Source organism: Cavia porcellus, unplaced genomic scaffold (assembly GCF_034190915.1).
Source record: "Cavia porcellus strain 051 isolate PalLab524CR breed Dunkin Hartley unplaced genomic scaffold, mCavPor4.1 scaffold_21, whole genome shotgun sequence".
Lineage (NCBI taxonomy): Eukaryota > Metazoa > Chordata > Mammalia > Rodentia > Caviidae > Cavia > Cavia porcellus.
In genome coordinates this window covers 64,692,649-64,714,130 of record NW_026947504.1, presented here as the reverse complement: position 1 = coordinate 64,714,130, position 21,482 = coordinate 64,692,649, and the positions used below count along the sequence as shown (strand labels likewise).

Here is a 21,482-nt window from a genome sequence, read left to right as displayed (position 1 = left end):
TGGGAACTAGCACCTTTGAACCTGTGGCCTTCAACTATGTGGACTCTTCACGAATTCCCTAAGTACTCCTTAGGACTGATGTAAGTGGGCACATAGCTGTTTCTACAGCTTGAATCTCATGCCCAGGTACTATCCTCTTGGGGATATGGCACCACATCATGGTGACTGATTAAGGTCATCACTGTATCCCAGAAGGTAGCGTTTTATCATTCTGAAGTATCATCTCCAAGCTGGCACTTAAGCCAAGTCTGTTCTGTTGGTTATGAGGCCAATCGTTTGTGAGTGATGTGCAGTGTGATCGGTCTGGGGGATGCCATGGTAATATGCCCACTGCTATATCCCTTTTGCAGCAAAATGAGATCCTTCATGTGATGCAATAACACGTTGGATAGTATGTTAGTGAATACTACAACACAAATCCTTGGATGGTCAATTGGCTGAGAAGCTACAGACAGGAAAACAAAGCCATAAACAGGTTACCTGCTTATTCTTGTTAAGGCGAATGCCTGTCCCCATCTGTGTGGGAAGAGTACAATACAGGTACTTTGCCAACAAGTGGCTGGGAGTATCTTCGAAGGATAGTGCTGTACTGTATCTCAGCAATGGTTTCTCTTGGTGACACTTTGGTTATTTGGCTGTGCTGGTAGTTAGATTGACATTGAGTGTGAGATCATGCCGTTGGGCTCATGCATGGCTCCCTTTTGTCTTCATGAACCCATGGTGCCAGCACATGGGTAGCTGATGAAAATGGCTGACATGAACTAGCCACGTCATTCTGTTCCACTGATGCCTCTCAGGACCTGTGGAGGAAAGAGATGGAAGCAAGACTGGGCAAGAAGAGAAAATGGGTTGCACTCTAGTCCCAAGCAGGCTTTAGGCAATTCCTGGGGGGCATCTGAAGCTGGGATTATTCCTTAGAGTTGTCCTTTGTTGAGATGAAGGTGTCAGATCTCAGTCCCACATTGACCAGTCATATGGTAGGCCGTCCTTACAAGTGGCGTGATCTTAGGTAAAACAGCTTTCTTTAGTCAAGATAATCACTGAAAAGGGTTGTCAGTTTATGAGCTCCTTAGAATATGGGGGAACAAATCCTCCGGTCTCAAAGGAGATATTGAGAGATGTAACACAGCACCCACAAAAGAAACTAGTATTATTTTATGCACCAGTCTATAACCAGAAATTAATACTGTACCTGGCCCATGTTAGGTATCCAAAAGACCTTTCAGAATAAATAAACCACTGAAATGTCTTTTTCTCAGTTTGGAGTATAAAAGTCATATCTCATCTACTGTCCAACATTTTGCTATGAAAATTTCAAAGTTCAAAGAAGGATACAAAGAACATCTCATACATTTAACAATTGTTAACATTTTGCCACAATTATAATCTCTTTATGGATATGGATATCTATAGTATTTATTTGCTGAGCCATTTGCAGACTTATCTCGACTCTTTTTAAGTACTTGGTATGCACCTCCTGAAAATAAGGACATTCTCTATATTACCATCATCACACCTAAAAAAACAGTAATCCTCTAATGTCTAATCCATGTTAAATTTCTGTGATTCCTCACAAAATATCTTCTATGGCCCTTTACTGTGTGTGTGTGTGTGTGTGTGTGTGTGTGTGTGTGTGTGTATGCATGTGCATGTGCTCATGTGTATGTACTTGCTGGGGACTGAAACTAGAGCTCTGTATATGTAGCATTTGTTTTGAGACAGGGTCTTCTATGTAGTTTAGGCTGGCCTTGAACTCACTATGTAGCCCAGGCTGGCAGCCTGTCTACATTTAATCCTCCTGCCTCAGCCTCCCAATTGCTGGGATTACAGATATGCACCATCCCACCCATCCTTTGTGAGATTTTTCCCCCCACAGTACTGGAGATCAAACCTAGGACCTTTGCACTGAGTTACATTGCTATTCCTCAATCACCTATCTATCTTTCTTTCTGTCTACCTTTGTTTTCTTTCCTTCCTATCTTCTTTACTTCCTTCTCTCCTTTCTTCCTTCTTTCTTCTCCATCCTCTTCTTCTTCTCCTTCTCTTTTTTTTTTGCAGTGGGAGTGGGGAGGGCAGGATATTGCTAACTCACCAAGTTGCCAAAGCTGGTCTCAAATTTATGATCCTCCTGCCTAAGCCCCACAGAATACAAGGATTATAGGCATGTACTGCCATACAGACTTTTATTTTACTGATCTACATTCCCAGCATTTTTTTCTTTCTGTTTTGAGAAAGGTCCCCACCAAATTGCCCAGGCTGGCCTTGAGCATGTGGTCCTCCTGCCTCAGCCTTCATAGTAACCAAGGTGTGCATCATGCTTAACTTTTCCAAGAGACCAAAGCTAGGTGGGTCATCGCCCTCCATACTGTATCATCTTCATATCACTTAATTTGTCACTTTGCCTTTATTATTCCAAAACCTACAGTCTTGTCTCATCAGAAAATAGTATTATTGCTTCTATGGCTACCTTGAGGGCACTTCAAGAATTTTTCAAGATGTATAGTAATATCCAGATGACCAGGGTTGCTTCATTGTCAACTGTAGTCAGAATTCCCATTTTCCAGAAAACCAGCTGCTATCTTTCTAATGAGCCACGATGTTGCCATAGCTAAATCAAATGGAATAAGAACCACTGCTGATATATAAAAAAAGAAGTATAAGCTAGGAGTTGTGACACACGCCTGTAACTGCAGCGCTCTGGGAGGTTGAGATAAGAGGATAACAAATCGGAGCCCAGTTTGAGCAACTTGTAGATGTGGCAAGACCCTGTTTCAAAATAAAAATAAAAAGGAGTAGAGATATAGCCATGGAGAACTGAAAGCAGACAAGCTGACTCTCAGAAGAGAAGCACAGTGGACAAGAAAGTGAACAAAGGAAGACATTCTAATTCTGATTTGTGAAGTGATTATGTTTTTAAATGAAATTCTTAATTTCCAGGAGTCATCACTCTGTTCTGATCAGTTTGATACTATTTTGCTTTGTATGAATTCATTGTGTGTGAAGGTATAGACAACTATTTAGAAGAAAACAAGAGACTATGGTGGCCACTGTACATCTCCTGTTGTCTTGTTTTGAAATCTGTGTCACTTACATTGTTTTATTCTGATCTGTTTTGGTCTGTTTTGCTATGTTTAGTTTTACCCTCTTTAAAAGAAAAAAATAAACTCCCAGGAGTGTCTAAAATCATTCTCCTATGTTCCATTGTATCTTAATACTTCCTTATTTTGTTAGATTCTTGACAGATACTTTTTACCAATGTAGTATGTTTTAGCATCAAGAAGAGACATTCCAGGCTTTGGGGTGTAGGTCAGTGCAGAGCACGTGCTTAGCACATGCAAAATCATGGGACTGAGCACAACCATTACAAAACAGACCCACAAATAAACAAGTTCCACCCATCCACTCTCTGCCCTGTAGAGTATACTAAAGTAATCTTTAGGACAAAAAATTTTACCATTTTAAGATCATAATTATGGAGAACTTTTAGAGCTAGCGATAAAAAGATAAAAAAAAATCATCTAACACTACTCCAGGTCAATTTATAGATGATATGCCCGTAATTTGTCTGCTGAAATGAAACTCAGGGGCTGGGAATATAGCTTGCAATCGATTCCCAGAGCAAAATAAATAAATAAGTAACAACGGGCAAGGGAAAGTTACTCCATTAGTAATATTAATATAAATATCTTATTCCTTCAGGTATATCAGAATTAGCCTAATTAGGTTTCCTTTGTCCTAGAGATAAATGATATCACCAAGGTCCTTGATACAGGGCTACTTGATTTTTCATAAACAAATAATATTGTTTCATGTTTTGCTATCTTTGGATATACTACTCACTCCTGGAACATCTTTTGCTTTCCCTTCTTCATCTATTACTTATCCCCCAAATTCATGTTACCAAAAAATCTGATTCCTAATTTGTGGTCCCTAATTTGTATTCATTTAACACCTTGTAAATGGTATTTTTCACTCTGTATTGGAATAATGAACCAAATTACACATTCCTGGAGGTCAGCAACTATCAATCATGTATAGTTTAATTTTTTTATCCTCCAAGACCCACCAAATATGGCATCTGACAAATAACACTCGGGAACTATTTGAGGAATCAAACCCCAAACCTCCCCCACCTCCTTTCCCTCTCTCTTTCTTTGGTCTCAATCAAACATGTTTCAGAGAAGTTATTTTGATCTGATTGCAGCCAAGAGTTTCTTTGAAGAAAACAAGCTTCTATTAGTAAATTCACTACAAAGCTATGATCTTGGTCAAGCTGTAAAGTCTGGTCATGCCACACACCACTCTCCTGGAACATGCAGCTCTTGTGGATTACAAACCAGCATCAGTAGAGAATTAAAGAAGCCAAATTTAAACTAAGAAAAGATGATTTATTTAAAGGTGGAGAAAAAGGGGGAAGAGAAAGAGAACAGCTACTCTGGACAAGTAAGAATCCTTGAAAAGTGAAACAGTGGTGCATACTTGTCTGTGGCTCCTTTTTATTGAGGTTCTTGACCCATACAGGCTCCTAGAATCCGATTGGCTCCATGGCTGTTTTTGGTCCTCCCCTTGGGTTTCTTCTGGTTCCATGAGCTTTCCTGTAGTCTGGTGGAGGGTAGGGTTATGGGCAGTTTGGGGGGGGGGACAAAAGATGTAGGCTTAAGTATTAGGTAAAGGGGCTTATATTGACCAAGCTACTTGAAACCACCCTCAGTTTAGTTTCTTTGTCTTTATCTTCCTGATTGCTAGAGTTTCTAAATGCTTCAGCCTAAGGCAGAGACCACAGAGGCAGAGACCACAGCCCTTAGTAAATTTCTCCATTAATTTTTTCTTTCTTATTTTTTGGAACAGGGCTTTGCCATGCAGTTCAGGTTGCTTGGTCTTGAACTCACTGTAGGCTAGGCTGGCTTCAACCTCTGGAAGTACTGGGTTTACAGAACAATGCCACCACTCCTGGCTCCAGCAACTTGTAACAAAGTTCAATGGAGGCTTTCATTCAGTCTTTTCCCTGCCTATCCCTTCATTCATGGGTCTTAAGTGATAAACCACATCCTAGATACTGGACTAAGTCCAGAGAGACCTGTTTCAAAGAGTTTGTAATTTAGAAGACAATAACATATAACCCATCTCTCACAAGAAATATTTAGTCCATTTTTGGACAAGGTGAGAGTTCTTTTTCTTTTTTAAGGATGAGATTTCTCTACAACACACATACAATGTTATGAAATCAAGGAAGTTGCAATTGAGCCTGGCTGACTGAACTCCAATTGCTGAAGCTGTGAAATCAATCAGGGAGGAGGATGCGAACACAGAAAACAAGGTCACAAAAATGTGACCTTGATTTTGAAAGTTGAGTAGGAGACCAATGGTTACTTTTGAACAGTTAAGCCAGAGCCAGACAGTAAGTGATGAAAACACAGTTTATTTAGGACTACTACAACTGAGGAAAGAACTGGACTCCATTTGCACCTTTTGACAGTTTCTCAATAAGATCTGGTTTTATTTCTTTACGGTCAGGCTTTTTTTCCCCCTTTTGGGAGGGAGATACTAATTCAGTAGATTTCAGATAGAGGCAAAAGAACAAACACAAAGAATAAGGCTAGAGGAAAAGTAATTTAAGGAAAGCTGAGTAGTCAAGGCGAACAGGAATTCTCTGCAGCCAGAGTTTGGAGTGGCCTTGGGAAAGTGGAAGACAGGGAAAGTTTTCTTTTTGTAATGCACCAGAGATATTTAGTTGTATTTAGGAAACAATTTTAAAAAATTTATTCATGGGCGCTCAAATGGAAAAAAGCAAGTTTAAACAAGGCTGCTTGTAACACTGCCAAGTTTATACTTCATTCTGTAAAGCCAACTGCGTGTTCTGAAAACTACATATAGGTGGCCTTTAAAGTGATACACGGAGCAGTTCTTCTATTACAGCTGAATGGGACAAAAGTCGTCTAGTTTCTAGTGCTGGTCAAGGAAAGAATTGCTAAGCATATACCTGGTGATGAGTAGCTGCCTCTATTGAAGATTGCAGGATGGTAGTAGCAGGAACAAGCAGAAAGTCAAAGGGAAAAAGGAGGAGCAGGAATCCTGGACAACTCAGGCTTCCAGTACTTAAAGGGTTAGCCACCTGTAACTCTAGATGCCTTCCACCGTGCTCAGCCACCTCAGTTCCGGGAGCTTGGTATCAATGATCTGCCACCTCGGGCACTGGGTCTCCTTCAGTTTAAATATGGCTAATCATTGGGATAGTGTGGTTACAGACAAATGAAGGGAAAGGAGTGGCTCCCTCATTTTCCCTGCTTCTAGCTGTGGTATTTGCGGGCCACAGTTTACCACTTGCAGAAGCGGGCTGAGCCCGACGCCCTCCGAGCGCGGTCCAGTGTTGACAGCCCACTTCCGCGGCATTTCTGCCTTCCGTTACTCGCACCCCGTGCCTCACACCCTTCTTTCTTTCCTTGGCTGGGGGGCCAGCGTCTCCGTCCTCTGCAGGCGCTCGGGGTCCAGGCCGACGGGTGGCTGTGAGTGAGAGGGAGGCAGGTAAAGCAGAGCGTTTCCTCCGCGGCCTCCGCTCCCGGCGCGGCGCGCTTCCCGCCCTGGTTCCCGGGGAGGGAGCCGGGCCCCTTGCGCGCCCGGGAGGCAGAGCGCAGAGGCCGCGCCTCCCCGGCCCCTGGAGACAGAGGCGTGAGCTCCCGCAGCCGCCGCCACACTCTCGGCGACTCCCGCCGGTCCGGGGTCGGCCTTCGCGGCCCCGGGGCCGCCCGAGCCCAGCCGCTGGGGCACAGCCGCGCGCGCGGCCTGGTCACGTGAGGGGGCCGGGCCACGTGACGGCGGCCCGCCCCGCCCCGCCCCGCCCCGCCCCGCGCAGCTTTCCGCTCGCTCGCGCGGTGCAGCCGGCGCAGCTGGGAGACCCCGCGGCGCGCGCCGAGTCGGGCCCGGACGGCGGGGCGGAGCTGGCTTTGCAGGTAGCGGTGGACGCGGGTCGAGCTGCTCTCCGGCCGCGCGGGCCAGGCCGGGCCTCCCGCTGCCTCCCTCGCCGGGCGGGCCGCCGGCGGTGCCCGCTCACACGCGCCCCGTCCTCCCCGGCCCCAGGCCCGCGGGCGCAGCGTCGGGCCGGCGCGCCGGCCGCCGGCTCTCGTCTCCTCCAGTGTGGAAGCGGCGAGGGCGGGGGAGGCAGGGAAAGTTCTCCCGCTCGCTTTCTGTTTCGAGCTGCACCGGTGCGGCTCTGCCCGCCCGCGGTGTGTCGCCGCCTCGCGCGCCGATTTGCTGAGCGGAGACCGCCCTCCTCCATCCTCACTTGGCCCGGCCCCGGATCTCAGCATCTCTGAGGGTAGTGCTGTCACAAGCTCAGTTCGCGTCTGCTTCCATTTTCCCCGCGTCGTGGGATTCGCAAAGGGGCGATTCTCTTACTGGGGCCGTATGCCCAGGAGCGCAGTGAACGGAGCGAGTGGTATTTTTCTTGGCCTACTTCTGATTTTAAAAAAGCCTCCCAAACCTACCTGCTTTGTTTTAGTTAAAATGACTATAGAGACACACTTTCTTATACTTTTATAATGGCTTTTGTCTATATTTTGCGGGCGAGACAGTATAAAACCATTTGCTGAAGGACTGTTGAAGCTGAGGATTACAGTTTTATAAAACAGTTTTGTAATCTTGCTTTAAAGAAAGACTCATGGTATCTTTTGCCTTAAAGCCCTTATAGGGCAAACGCTGGGTTTGTGAAACTGGCCTAGTAATTTGTATTGTGGCCTAATAGTATTAAACCCTCAAAGTATATAATGCCAGAAGGCATGGAAAAATGATTGAGCCCCTGAAGGAAGTTTATAGCCTTCCTCAAACTGAAGAGTAAATCCCGTTGATGTAAGCCCTAGGTGAATTTCACCCTTTTTGAACTGCTTTAGTGCGTATATTTAAATCTGTTTATATAGCAGTTCTTTGTAAGATGGCTTTTAATCCGGTGTGAGTTCCCATCAGTTTATTAGTACGTCTACACAGAGCTTTTGTTCTTACATCTTATTTATTTCTCTTGAAGGGGAATCGTATCATCTTTAAAGAGATTTCTTCTGCAGGTCATTTTTTATGTCTGTGATTCAAATGATCAAGTTCTGGGAACTTTAGAAAATGAATTCTGATAAAAACCAAAGCCATCTAGCTTGTAGCTTTTAAAAGTTTAAAAACTTTAATTTAAAAATCACCAGTATGTTCCAGGAGGAGTTTGGCTTCATCTTAGTAATTAGGAGCTGGGGAGTCTGAGATAAGGTCTTTCTTTACCTGCAGAGTCATTGTGGGGAGGATGAAATTGTGAAAGACCTTCATTATTGTCATATTCCCTACGTGTGTACCGTAAACAGTCAGTCATGCAAAAGAAGCAAGGTTGTGCCCTGCAGGAGCCCAGAGTCCAGGAAGTCAATAGGATACAACAGTGTGTTACATAGTTTAAAAAATCTTTTCAACTTTGCATGGTTTGTATGTGTTGAATGTACAAGAGAGACGTGGTGAGTGTTGGCTGAATTTAAACATAGCTTCCTAGAGAGGAGTAGTTCCTATCAATTCTGTATTTGACACGGTAAAATGGACTAAAATTTAAGAAGTGTTTCCAAGTACACAAGACACTTACCTAATGAAAAATTTGCAAGCGTGGAAGAAGATATAAATAGTTTAAAGAAGAATGTACATGCCCTATTCTTGTACTGTCTGAAGATAGCAGTTAATATTTTTTCTATACAAATTTATTGGATTCCAGACTTTAGGTAGTAAGAATTTTGATTGTGAGGAGTACTGACATATGCAAATCTAGGTCATATTTTTTTGTTTAGGTTTTTCATTTGAGATTACCATAAACTCACTAAATTAGTCCAGGCAGGCCGTAAACTGGAGAAATTTTGCTTCAGTCCCAAGTGCTATGATTACAGGCGTATGCCACCATGCCTGGCTAACAAAATCTCTTGATACTGGCTCCTCAACTCAAGGAGGAAGTGGACTGGGTGTGGTGACGCATATCTGTAATCCCAGCACTCAGGAAGTTGAGGCAGGAAGATTTCTTGAGTTCAAGGCCAGTCTGGGCTACATAGTGAGTTCAAGGTCAGCATAAACTGCAAAGTGAAACCCTATCTGAAAAAAACCAAGCCAAAACAAAAAAAGAAGCTTGTTAGTGAAGTTATCCAAATCTATTTGACTCTTGAGTTTAGGTAATTTGAGCAGAAAGCGTTTAAATAATAGGAATACTTCCGTTTAAGTATTAGATACACTTAAAATGACGTTATACCCATGCATGCATAATAGCAAATTGTATGTGAGGTGTGAAATGGCTTAAGAAAGTGATCTACTCTGCAGAAGTCTATTCGCAGACCTTTCCTGAAGTGTGATGTCAGTCCTTCCTGCAGCCCCACAAAGGGAGATTTTATGGCTTTTTAAAAAAAATTATTCACATGGTTAGCTCTTTGCTGGGATAGTCTTTCTGATGCTTAAGAAAAAGTTTAGCAAGTAGACAAAGGTTATCCCTTCTCAGATGTTTCCATCCTAAACTAGTTGGTATAGTGAAGCTCTCCAGGGGTGGTCCTTGCAGATGTGGTGGGTTCTTTCCAGAGATGACCACCAACAATTCCCTTCCTAGCCTTTGCTTGCCTACTTGCTCTTTCCATTAGGACTGAATCTGTTTCTACTTCATTTGAATCTAGGCTGGCCTAGTGACTTCTTTTGACCAACAGAAAAGGTGGTAGAAGTGATACTGTGCCGATCTGGACTTAGTGCCTAAGAAATATGGCAGCTTGAGCTTCCACAACAATGGAAGTACTGGGTATAGGAGCTTTGGTCATGCTAGGTAAGGAGGAGCCATAATTGGACTGCCCTGCTTGCAACTTTGTGAGTAACCTTAGCCGAATACACCTAAAACACAGATCCAAGATAAATAAAATACTGGTTTTGTTTTAAGCCACTGGGTATTGGGATGTAAGTTACCCTTGGTAACAGTTATGGTATGAGTTATTCCCAAAATGTGATACAAAATTGTGGGCAACATAGCATGATTTAGTGGTAAATCTCTAAATTAATTAAATCTGTGTTGCATAGCACATAGAAATGTATTTGTTGAATTAAACTGAAAATTGTGACATATCTCATACTTTGCAAGATAATGGGTTAAATCAGAATTATCATTTGTTTTGTGATCTTGGGCACTACCTTTATGTATGTGATTATCAGTTTGTAGTGAACATTTTGTGTCTCCATGATCTGAGGTGTTTTAAAGAACTGATCATTATTGGAATGATGGATGTGTGATGTTTTTGCAGTTTGGCATTTGATGAAGTTAGCACTGTGTTTAGAGTTGTAAACCCACCCAGTAGAGATGGTAGATCTTCACTGAACGTATGTATGAGAGATGCTCCACTTTCAAAGTACAGGGAGAGTGAATCCTAAGCAAACATTTCTAAAGTGTGTGTTACACAAATTTAAGCAAACAAAATGGTGGGTTCTTCAGCAGCACATCTATCTGTCTTTAAATGAGAAAATCTGTTGAGGAACTTTCTTTTCCAGGTCTGGTTATATCAACTTTATAACTTCCGGGAAAATCTTACTGGGTATCAAGGGTACTTCGAGAGCCTGTGGTCTTGGACTTGTTCTGAGTTCAACTTGCTGGGTTTTCCTGACCAGTGTTCTTTTCCATCCTCCTTGGTTGCTCCTTTAGATTTCTCTACCCATTTTTTCTTTGTTTTTATTTACCCCAAATTGTTGCACTCTACATTTTATTGTTCTTTCTCTTAACTGAATATCTTATCTCTTTACAGGGAAAATTAGGTGACCTCTGAAGAGAATGCCAAGATACCACCTTACACACTAGGATGGCTCATTCCCCCCTCCCCCCACAGGGTTTGCTATGTAGTTCAAGTCAGCCTTGAACTCACAATGGAGGCTGGTCTCAAACTCCTGGCGATACTCCTGCCTCAGCCTCCCCAGTGCTGTGATTACAGGTGTGTGTCACCATACCCAGCCTCCGATGGGTCCATTAAAAAGACAAAAATAAGGGTTAGCAAGGATATGGAGAAATTGGAACATTTGTGTATTGCTGGTGGACATGTATAATACAGAAGAGAGAACATGGGTGAATATTTCTTTAGCACCTGGCTCCTAGCATTTAAACTTTTCTTCTTCGCAGTCCTGGGGTTGAACCCAGGGCCTTTTCCCTGACCTGCAGTTCCAACACCTTAAATATTTATTGTGAGACAGGGCCTTGCTAAGTCACACGTTTGCCTGGATTGGGCCTGACTCTGTGATCCTCCTCCCTTTGCTCAGAGCGCTGGGATTACAGGTATGAGCCATCAGGTCCAGCTAGTCAGTTTTTATTTAAACTTGTTTTGACCCTAATTCTCTCTCCCTCTTCTTGTGTTGGGATGGAAGATTCTTTCCCTATCTGTAGCTTCTCTCACATCTTTGCAGGAACCTCACTTGCTTGTTGTATCCCGTCCTGTCTTTGACTTCTCTCTGTGGGCTCTTTTATTAGCCCTTAAACATTGAAGTCTAATGTGGTTCCAATGAGACGGTTACCACAAATTGTCCCTCAACTCTGTTTTATTCTGCAGTTACCCAGTTTGTTTTCTTTCACAACTGAATTTCTGGAACAAGCTGTTTATATTCAGTGTTTCCTTTCCTTTACCTTTCACATTGTCCTCCGCCCATGTGTGACTCTGCCCACAACCTCATGAGACTCCTTGAGGTCAGTGGCGGTTGTCCTTGTTAGAGCCCGAGGCACTTCCCTTGTTTGGTCTCTCGGCAGCATTTGACACTGGCGTTCTCCTGGTTTGTGATTCTCGTGTCCCTGAATCATGACGCTGGACTCTGCTGGTTTTCCTTCTCTCTCTGTTCTTTCTGTTCTCTGTTCTCTTCTGAAAGAGATCCCTTTCCTTTTGGGGTTTCTTGAGTTCTGCCAGGATCCTCTGCACTTCTGATTGGGTGGAGTATCTTGTCAAATGATCAGATGTCAGGTGGGTGACTTCTTGTAAGATTTCCAAATCTCCAGACTAGATCTCTCTCTTGAAATCAGATTTGTAAATTTGTCTAGATGTATCTGCCTTGACATCCTGCGGGTACCTAAGCCTTAAAATGTCTAGAGTGGAATTCACGCCCTTGGAGCCTGTGTGTTTTCTGTTGGGCCTGTGGCAGCCCGGTGTGCTCAGGTGGACCATCTGAGTAAGCTTTGACTGCCATTCCCCTTGTCCACCATCCACAGGCGAGTCCAGCATTTTCCCTTGCTCTTGTGTAGGCATCTAGTCTTTTCTTTCCTGGATTGATGTATTTTCCTTACTGACCCTCAACACTCCTCACTCTATCTCGTCCCCACATTTGGTCAGCGTAATCTTCAGAGACCTACACAGGACCATGCCCCCTCCTTGCCCTTTAGGGATTATGTGTGGCTTCGAGGACCAAGCTTGAACTGCTTGGCTGTGTCCATACTGTCTTTCAGTCCTTCCCTCAGATGTTCACCTGGCTCATGTGCTCACTGTTCTAGGTGTCACCCAGTTCTAAGCTTCTACAGCTTCTAAACTTCCTCATCAGTGCTGGTCCTAGTATGTGAGCATCTGTGTGTGTCCAGATCCCCGCACCCCATGGAAGCCCTGCTGAAGACAAGGGGTTTTGGGGTGGCCTGTGCATTGTTTACCCAAGGACGTTTGGTAAACATTTACTGAATGAGTAGAGTTCATGGTTTTGTCTGCACAGTGTTCTAATTTTTTTTGGCTTTAGCGTATCACAGGGTACATTTGATACTTTTTTGTATAGTGTAGTGCATTGGTGTGTACATGTAGTTCTGCATACTTCGTTTGATTTTTTTCTTTTTTTGTACCAGGGATCAAATGCACCATCTTGCACTCACCACTAAGCTGAATCCCCGGCCCTATTTCCACATACTTGGGAGGGCTGAAGTGGAAGAATCATCAAAACCTATAAGTTCTAGACCAGTCTGGGTAACATAATGAGATTGTGTCACAAAACCCAACCGTAGTACCAAAAAAAAAAAAAAAAACAACAACAAAAAACCCAACCCAAAACACACATACACACAGCACTATGACTAACACACAAATGAGTTCCAGAACATTCCTGTAGGATAGTTCATGAAACCATAGGTAGGTTTAAACTTGGCCCCCTCTACCCCAACCTTGAACTCATTGGGAAAAAAAAGTATTACTGTGTTATATGAGTTTCTTTAAATCTTTGATCTATCTGTTTTTGTTCAGTGTATTGTGTGACACCTAAATGTGTGATAAAACAGATCAAAAATCACAGAAATATATTGAGACTCTTGGTTTCCTTTTGCAAAAAGTATCCGGAACAGCAGTGCTTTTTGTGAGATCACCCTCACAACCCAGTATGTTATTTTTTGCTTGAATATTATTGCCACTTGGGTTACGTCTCCAGCCTGAGCACATAGCTTCCATAGAATTATTTCTTGATTTACAGTGAGCCGTCAGATACTCTGTGTCCTGGAATTGCCAGAAGCTAATGGGCAGTGACAAGAAAGCAACCTTACAGGTGACAAGGCTGAAGAGACACTTCCAGGGTCTCTGTGGAGAGCTGTGCTTCAAGTCATGTAACTTTTTGGCTGTTGGGAATTGACAGTTGTGGGGCCGCACATTTTCCTGTACAATAGGAGCGCATTTCAACAAAAGTAGTAAAGGGTAGTGTCAGTCAGTGTTGGGAAATGGTGTGACAGTGGTAGCGTGATCTTCAGATACCTGACAGGTGGCTTCGGCTGTATTTTTATCAGGGCTGACAAACTCTTTTAGGATTGCTGATTTTCAGGCTTCTTGGTCTTGTGGAATTTGTCAGAATTCGGGATATTCTTTTCCTTTTATTCTTGTAGTTCTGTCAACTTGAAAAAGAGAAATGGAGAGCAACTGTTCCAGCAGCTTAAGGCAGTGACAGAATTAGTGTTCCAACAGATCTCTGGAACTTTGCCTTTTATTTGAAGCCCATATAGAATGGATGAAATAGTTTAAGGTATATTTTTGTTTTGAAATATTTGAAGCTGATTCTGTCTCCACTTAACTGGACTAAGCATTTGCTTAGTTTCTGAAAGTCCATCAGAACAGGTATAAAAGTAGGCGTGAGTAACGTGGTTTTTCAGTAATTCAAGAAGTGTTTTGAATTGCTCTTACCTCAGCATAAGTTATAGGTTGTATTCCAGAAAGCTTACCCTAAACCCCAGAAATCTTTGATTTGAAAGTTTAAATATAATGTACTTAAAAGTAAGGAAGAACTGGATGTGGTAGGCAGTGCCTGTAATTCCAGTATTTTGGAGGCTGAAGCAGGAGGATCATGAGTTTTAGTCCAGTCTAGGCAATTTAGCGAGACCCTGTCTCAAAAATCAGCAAGAGGACTGGGGATGCAGCTCAGGACGAAGGCCCAGAGTTCAATTTTCAGTCCTGGGGAAAAAATGGCTGTGTTGTTTGTGGTGTAGTGGGAGCTTCCATTGATAAAAAAAGAACACTGTGACAACCCTTTGTTCTAGAGGAAACTAGGTAGTCTTCACTGAGGAAAGGCTTACATTTCTGTCAGAATGTAGAGAGTTTGGTTTCTAAGATATCTTAACAGTTTTTAGGAGTGTACAATTTGTTATGGTTGTCACTATTTTGCAAAAAATTTTTCCTATTTAATACATAACATCTTATATGGACTATATATTTTCATGTGTTATATCCCTGTTTGCTTAATTATTCACTTAGGATCTGACTCTTAGATTTTCAGCTCTTCAGAGGCAGGGATCACAATTGGGGTATTCTTGGTATTTGGGGTGATTGCAAAAGAATCAGTAATTTATGCTGTTGTTTTGTTCACATTATTATATAATAGTGCTTATTTTGGAGGCATGATAGACTTTCAGTATTTCATTATTTATAAATAAATTACTATTTTCATGCAATTTAGAATTTTGGGGGGGTACTGGAGATTGAACTGATGACCTTGCACTTACCAGGCAAGCACTTGAGCCACTGAGCTAAATCCCCAGCCCCAGTTTAGAAAATTAAACTGATAGCTAAAAGCCTCACCCTTTCAGTTTATAAAGTCAAAGGACCCTGTTAGAAATCTTAAGAATATGCTCAAGTTCCTTAGTTAACAAGCTTCTTGCAATTAGAAAAGAAATAATTTTGCATATTTAGTGTTATTGTTTCTAACAGTCCAAACCTGACTATTGCAGGTATGCTGAAGGATGTTTAGGTCATTTTAAGAGCATCCCTGAGGTTGAATTTCCACAGTAAAGGTGGTGTCAACTCACTTCACGCTCCACTCATGATACCAGAATGTAGGTGTTGACCAGCTCTGAAGAGTTGCCGTACCGCTTTTTGATCTCTTTTCTAGAAAATTTTCAGGTTAGCAAAAGGCAGGTCCAGAGTTACAGTCTTCTTAGCAGCCATCGGTCTCCTGGTGCCACGTGCTTGGTCAGAATAGGGAAGGGCGAGATCTGGGTAGAAGCCATATGTTCGTAAGTCAACCCTAAATTTCTAGTTTTAATATCAAGACCATTATTTCATCGAAAACAAAATTTTCCCGTACTGTTTGTCTCTTTATTTCCTGACTTTCAAACTTCACAAATGTCTTCAAATGTATGTTTTTGCTAAGTAAAATCTTCTCCTATCTTCCCTTGAAACATGGCTCCTAGGGGAAAGTAAAATGTGCTCTTAGAGGAATCAAATGATTGTATTCTGTTCCTTTAGCCCTCGAGTTCTAAATGCAGATTTCTAAAATTGAAAGACCTTTATTTGTCGTCCTAACTGAACTTGCTTTTTAGACTATAAAGTAAAATGACCTTTTCTTTTCCTCTGCCACAAACTCTCAAGAACAGTGCCGTCACCAGGAAAAGCCATCCAGGGAGTGGGATATTGATCTGTAGTACTAATGGGTGTGGAGGAAGTCTATCTGGGATACAGGATGTGTTTTCAAGTGCCAAAGAAAATACAGAAATTCGTGTTGGTGAAGGGTGTTTTTTTCTACCTCTGCTTGCATTTATATTTTCTGTTCTTCAGCCCTTGCTTTATCTCCATGCAGTTAAAAATAATCATTTATTACACGAGTCAGTGCTATGTATGAGGTTTTTCCTTGATAAAATGAGTAGCATTTTATCAAGATAGCAAAGAAAATTACTATCTTAGTGAAGTACTTGAGAAGTAACAATTTAATATTATTAGAATGCTAATTACAGCTCATCATTGTTATGATTATCAAGCTCTGGAAGACCTGTCATCTTAGCAGTTCATTGAGTTTAGTTTTGACTGTCATATGTGCTGGAAAGTTCTAAGAAGCTGTTTTTGTTTCATTCAGAATATCCCTAATCTGACTCTGTGTTTCCAAGACAGAATTAATGAAGTATGATTGTACTTTTCCAACAGCAATTTTTAGGACTTTTCTACATTGTATTTTTAAAATATATCTTTGTGTTTATTAATTACTCCATAGGGTAATTATTTGGTTTTAAAAACTATAATTTTTAAATTATAAATGTAAAACGTACATTATATGATACTTACCATTTTAAGAGTACAGTTCAGTAACTGTGCGTTGCCGTTGTGGTGGGGCTGTCGCCACCTCTCTCTAGGACTTTCCCCTCATCCTGAAGTGAAGCAGTGTGCTCATTTAGTGACAAGATCCTGTTTCCACCAGTCCTTAGTTCTTGCAGCTGCCACTCTGCTGTCTGTGGATTTGACTGTCCTAGAGTTCTTTCTTCATTCACTCACTTGTTTTTGAGATGCGCAGTTCAGATCAGCACTGAACTTACTGCTTAGTCCAGGCTGGCCCCAGCTGGTGGTGACCCTCCTTTCTCAGCCTCCTAAGTGCTGGTGTTACAAGCCTGTGCCACCATGCCCAGGTTCTAGGGTACCTTATACAAGTGAATCATGCGACATTTGTCCTTTTGTGCTGGATTATTTCACATTAACATAGTAACTTCAAGATTCATCTATGTTGTAGTGTGTATCAGTTTCCTTCCCAAGGCAGAGTTGTAGTCCACTGTATGTGTGTACACGTTTTATTTTTCCATTCATCTGTCAATGACTGTTTTGGCTGTTGTAAATAATACTGCTACGATCATTGGTATACAACTATGTAAGTTCCTGTTTTTCATTCTTCTGGGTGTATACCAGAAATGCAATTGCGATTGTGGTGGTTGAGGTATGTATAGGGTGTGGGATCTGGTCCTGGGATCAGTTACAGAGTTTCTGGGTGTGTCTGGGTGGGGGCGTGACCTTGGGGTCTATACTTCTTGCCTCTGCTGCTGCTTGCCTGGTCTGCTGCTCAGTCGTCATGAACTAAGGCCCTTTGCCTCGCCATACCTTTCCACCATGACGTTTATGCCCCAGAGCCAAGTAAACGCGTACTCAGTCCCCTGAAACCATGAGCTAAATTACCTCTCCTTTTAAGTTGTGGGTTTGGGGTATTGTGTCCCAGCAATGGAAAAGCTGACTAATAAGTCTTGTACCATCGTGCCTGTATAACATTTTAAATTCTCATCTTTTACATTTATATTTTGTTTTACAGATTTTGCCTGATATTCTACCACTCTAGGTTGTATTATCTATAGAAAGAATATATTTTAAAAATTTTAACAGCTCAGGAAGCAAAACATAATACGAGTAATGTAACATTCATTTCATTTAAAACATTTGTTTTTTGTGATATTGAGGATTAAACCCAGAACTTTTGCATTGAGCTCTCTCCTCAATCCTAGAGTGGATCTGGGTAAGTTACTAATTTGCCTGAATTGGTTTGAGCTTGTGTTTCTTCTGCCTCAGCTTTCCAGGCATAAGATCCTTTGCCCAACTCAAGCATTTATTTTTACTGATCATATAGTATTCTAAAAATGTGGGAATATATTTTAAAAATGAAAAGAAAGAAAATGTTACTGGTAATCTTTTTAGGGAGATGTTTTGGCCTATTTTCTTTTTAAAATTGTAGTTATACATTATATATTGTTTTATAATGTAGGTAGTACAGCTAAAGCTTCCAGGGAATATTTTTGTTGGCTTTTGTTTGTTTTGAATTTGGGAGTGAGCACATGGTTTAGTTGTATTACACTTCTTGTTGACATGTTTCCCTGGGATGCTTCTGCGGCAGTGGCTACCATTTGGAGTGTGACTAGTTCCACAAGATGGAAAGGCACTTTCTTAGGATACTGGTTAAGCACTGCTGAGTGCTCACCAGGGTGTATGCCTCCAGATAAGGATTCTTCCTTATCACCAATTCAAGCGAATCATTCACATCCTACTATTTAAAGCATCTGGAATACTCTGCAACCTCTAGAATGGTGATTTAAATGAAAATTAGATGAAGTCAGGTGTAGTGATGCATGCCTGTAATCCCAGTGCTCGGGAGACTAAGGCAGAAGGATTTCGAGTTCGAGGCCAGCCTGTGCTACATAGTGAGTGTGAGGCTAATCTGAACTGCATAGTGAGAACTTGCCTCAAAGAAGCAACACAAAACAAAACAAATTAATGAACTTACATAGTCCTTTAACATGAAATCTAGACAGAACAAATATGTTAGTACTTCTTTTTTAGTTTTAGGTAAGTTTAATAGATGTCATAAAATATCAGCACTGTCCTAATATTGTTTTTCTTAACCTTGGATTTTTGAGTCATTGTTGAGCCCATGATTTTTAAGCCTGATGTAGATTTTATGAGATCAAATCCTAATTAACTTTTAATGATTGTACTGGGTTTAGCTTATTGACTTGGCAGTATATACTTTATAATTCTTTTTTTGGTACCAGGGATTGAACTCATGACCTTGTGCTTGCCAGGCAGGCACTTACACCACTGAACTAAATCCCCGGCTGTAATTCTTTAAATTGGTAGAATCATGATACTTAGTATGTCCTTTTGTTTGTTTTGCAGTGTTAGGGATGAATCCAAGGGCTTTGCACTGAGCCTCATCCTTCGTTATGTCTTGTGTCAGAGGTCCTCTCAAAGCTTCATGGGGTCATAGGTGGAGCTGTTTCAGAAGTGGCTGACTCTAGAGTATGTGACGGAGTGATTCGTGGTGCAGTGCTAGTTTCGAGGCCACCTGGGTTAAGGGTGTGAGTAGCCTGGATAAGATTAAGGGATGGAAAGATGCCCTGCTTGCCTGCCTTGCTACATTCTGCTGCCATGAGCTCCGTCTCCTCTGCACATGCCACCCTGCCTTGGAATCAGCCGATTATGGAGTGAAACCTCTACAAACTGAGCTGCATAACCCTTTCTCCCTTTAACCTTGGCTGTCAGGTATTTTGTCTCAGCTAAAGAACAGGAACAGCATGCCCATCCCCCGCTTTTTTTGGATTCAAAGTCTCCATAGCTTGCTGAGTTGTCCAGATTGGGCTAGAACTTGCTATCTGACCTCAGAATTCAGAGAGCTGAGATTACTGGTGTGTGCCATCATGCCCAGCTAGCACTTTTTTTGTAATACTAGCACAGATGTCACTGTCCCCTGGAAAATGTAGTTATTAAACACCTCAGCTCTGAAAGTTTTGGCCAGACAGGACACTGTAGCCGGTGGAGCCTTAGAGGCGGAACCAAGGAGCTCCTGTCTCCCCCACCCCTAGGAATTTACCTGTGACTCCATCTTCCCGCCCCTGGGAATTTACCTATGGCGCCCACAAAGACCAGTGGGCTACCCGTGCATCCCTAATGCCCCCTTAGGTTCCACCCCAAGCCGAGGCTACTTATATACCCCCCACGCCACGTGTCCGCCAGAGAGAAAGCCGCACTCCAGTGGTCGGGGGTGTTTTGGTTTTCTCTCTCCGCGTTCTCAGAATAAAGGCCTCTTGTTTTATACTTCTCATCTTTTGGATATAATCTTATCAAGCTCTGTAATCATAAAAAGGACAGTGGTAATTTTGAGTTAATCAGACTGTTGTGCTATATACATTATGCTGCATTGCCCTAAGATTAAAATACTACACAGCCAATTTAAGGACCTGACCAGGATTCTGTATATGAAACTTTGTAAACAGGTGAAGTTTAGATTTTTTTCGTGGAAACTTACTTATTTCTCTACTTGTAGGGTGCCATTTGAGCTAACTGCAACTTGTGAGAAGACTACAGTATAATCAACTCGCCACCAAGATTGAGGTGAACTACTTTATCTTTCCTCAAATGATAAATTTTGTCAATGTGAAATAAAATGTGACCAGAGAAATGAGAAACGGAATGTAATGTTTTCTCTTATGATTTCATCCAGTAAGTCTTAAATGAATGCTATTTAAAATTTTGTCCACTCTGGGCTCTCTAAGGAATGTCACACTGCTCTTAGGAGCTTGCGGCTTCACATGGCAGTGACTTTCTACAAAGGATGGGGTGTTCTGGGTGTCCTGGGCTGGAAGTGGGACTGGGGGAGGTAAGGAGAATGCTTCTGCATTTTATTTGTAAAGCTACATACACATTCCTAATCTAGAATTGACTATTTTAGACAAATTAATAACTTAGTTTGAATACCTGAGGGAAATAGCCACGAGAGAGACCCCAGTTATATCCAGGTTGCATGTCTTTAGTATCTGCTTTCTGGTTGTATTAAACACGTGTGGAACAGATAAATCTGACTAGTAAATGGACAGGACAAGTAAATGCCTGGTTGCAGTATATTGTGCTCTTATTACAGGAAAAGGCTCAGGTTTGAAAGGAGAGGAGGGATTGCTGGGGAAAGTGAGTAATCCATTTAGCCAAAGGTAAGTCGTTTATTCTGGAATTAGCTTTTTATTACGAGGCCTTTCTTTTTAAGTTAGCGTAATAGTTATTTAATTCTTCATTGGGATCCTTTTTGTTCATTTCAGCAGAGATGTCAGTTTATTTATAGGAACTGCTTCCAGTCAGAGTCATGGTGGATGTGGGGAAGTGGCCAATCTTTACCCTGCTCTCACCGCAAGAAGTTGCATCTATTCGGAAAGCGTGTGTCTTTGGCACCTCAGCCAACGAAGCACTGTATGTTACTGACAATGATGAGGTAAGACTGCAAACTGGGATTTAGTTCTGCGGCTTCTTTTTGGGGTTAGGCTTCAGATCATTCAGTTTAAAGACTGAGAAAAAGTGCCGGATAAACTCAGGACGATTGTACCTTTGATAAATTTTCTCTTACTTTAGTTGCTTGATTTGATACTCCTCTGCCCCAAGGTGTAGACAAGTAGTGCACAACTTAAGTAAAATAGGCAGAGCTTGAATTTTTCCAAGCCACTGTATCAGTTTCTTTTTACTTGCTGCACTATCAGATTGAACTTGAGTGCCTTGGAGAGAAAAGGAGGGGGGTTTTTGTTTGCTTTTTTATTTTTTGGTAGGGAAAATTGAGCTCAGGGCCTTTGCACAGAGCTATATCTCCAACCCTTCTTAAAATGTTTTATTTTGAGGCAGGATCTTGCTAAGTCACTAAGTTCTTGGGGCTGTACTTGAAATTGTGACCTTCTGGCTACAGCCTCCCAGAGTACTGGGATTATAGGTGTGCACCTTGGTGCCTGGTTGTGAAAGGAGCTTTTCATATAACTTCAGGCC

General features: G+C 42.0%; 1 protein-coding gene across 8 annotated transcripts in view; it reads left to right on the top strand.

Annotated features, from left to right (window-relative positions):
* The first annotated feature begins 6,838 nt into the window (after nucleotides 1-6,838).
* Rcbtb1 (RCC1 and BTB domain containing protein 1) overlaps nucleotides 6,839-21,482 on the top strand; it is a 47,646-nt gene continuing 33,002 nt past the window's right edge. For 2 of the 8 annotated variants that reach the window (XM_063232801.1, XM_005007076.4), the window contains exons 1-4: nucleotides 6,839-6,947; nucleotides 20,008-20,075; nucleotides 20,602-20,668; nucleotides 20,774-20,943. In XM_063232801.1, coding sequence (XP_063088871.1) covers nucleotides 20,818-20,943 — 126 coding nt within the window. In that variant the 5' untranslated portion in view covers nucleotides 6,839-6,947; nucleotides 20,008-20,075; nucleotides 20,602-20,668; nucleotides 20,774-20,817. Of the gene's footprint in view, nucleotides 6,948-7,190; nucleotides 7,433-7,466; nucleotides 10,950-20,007; nucleotides 20,076-20,601; nucleotides 20,669-20,773; nucleotides 20,944-21,482 lie in introns of those variants that run through there. The other 6 variants (XM_003477487.5, XM_063232800.1, XM_013140966.3 and 3 more) reach the window with 6 other exon arrangements.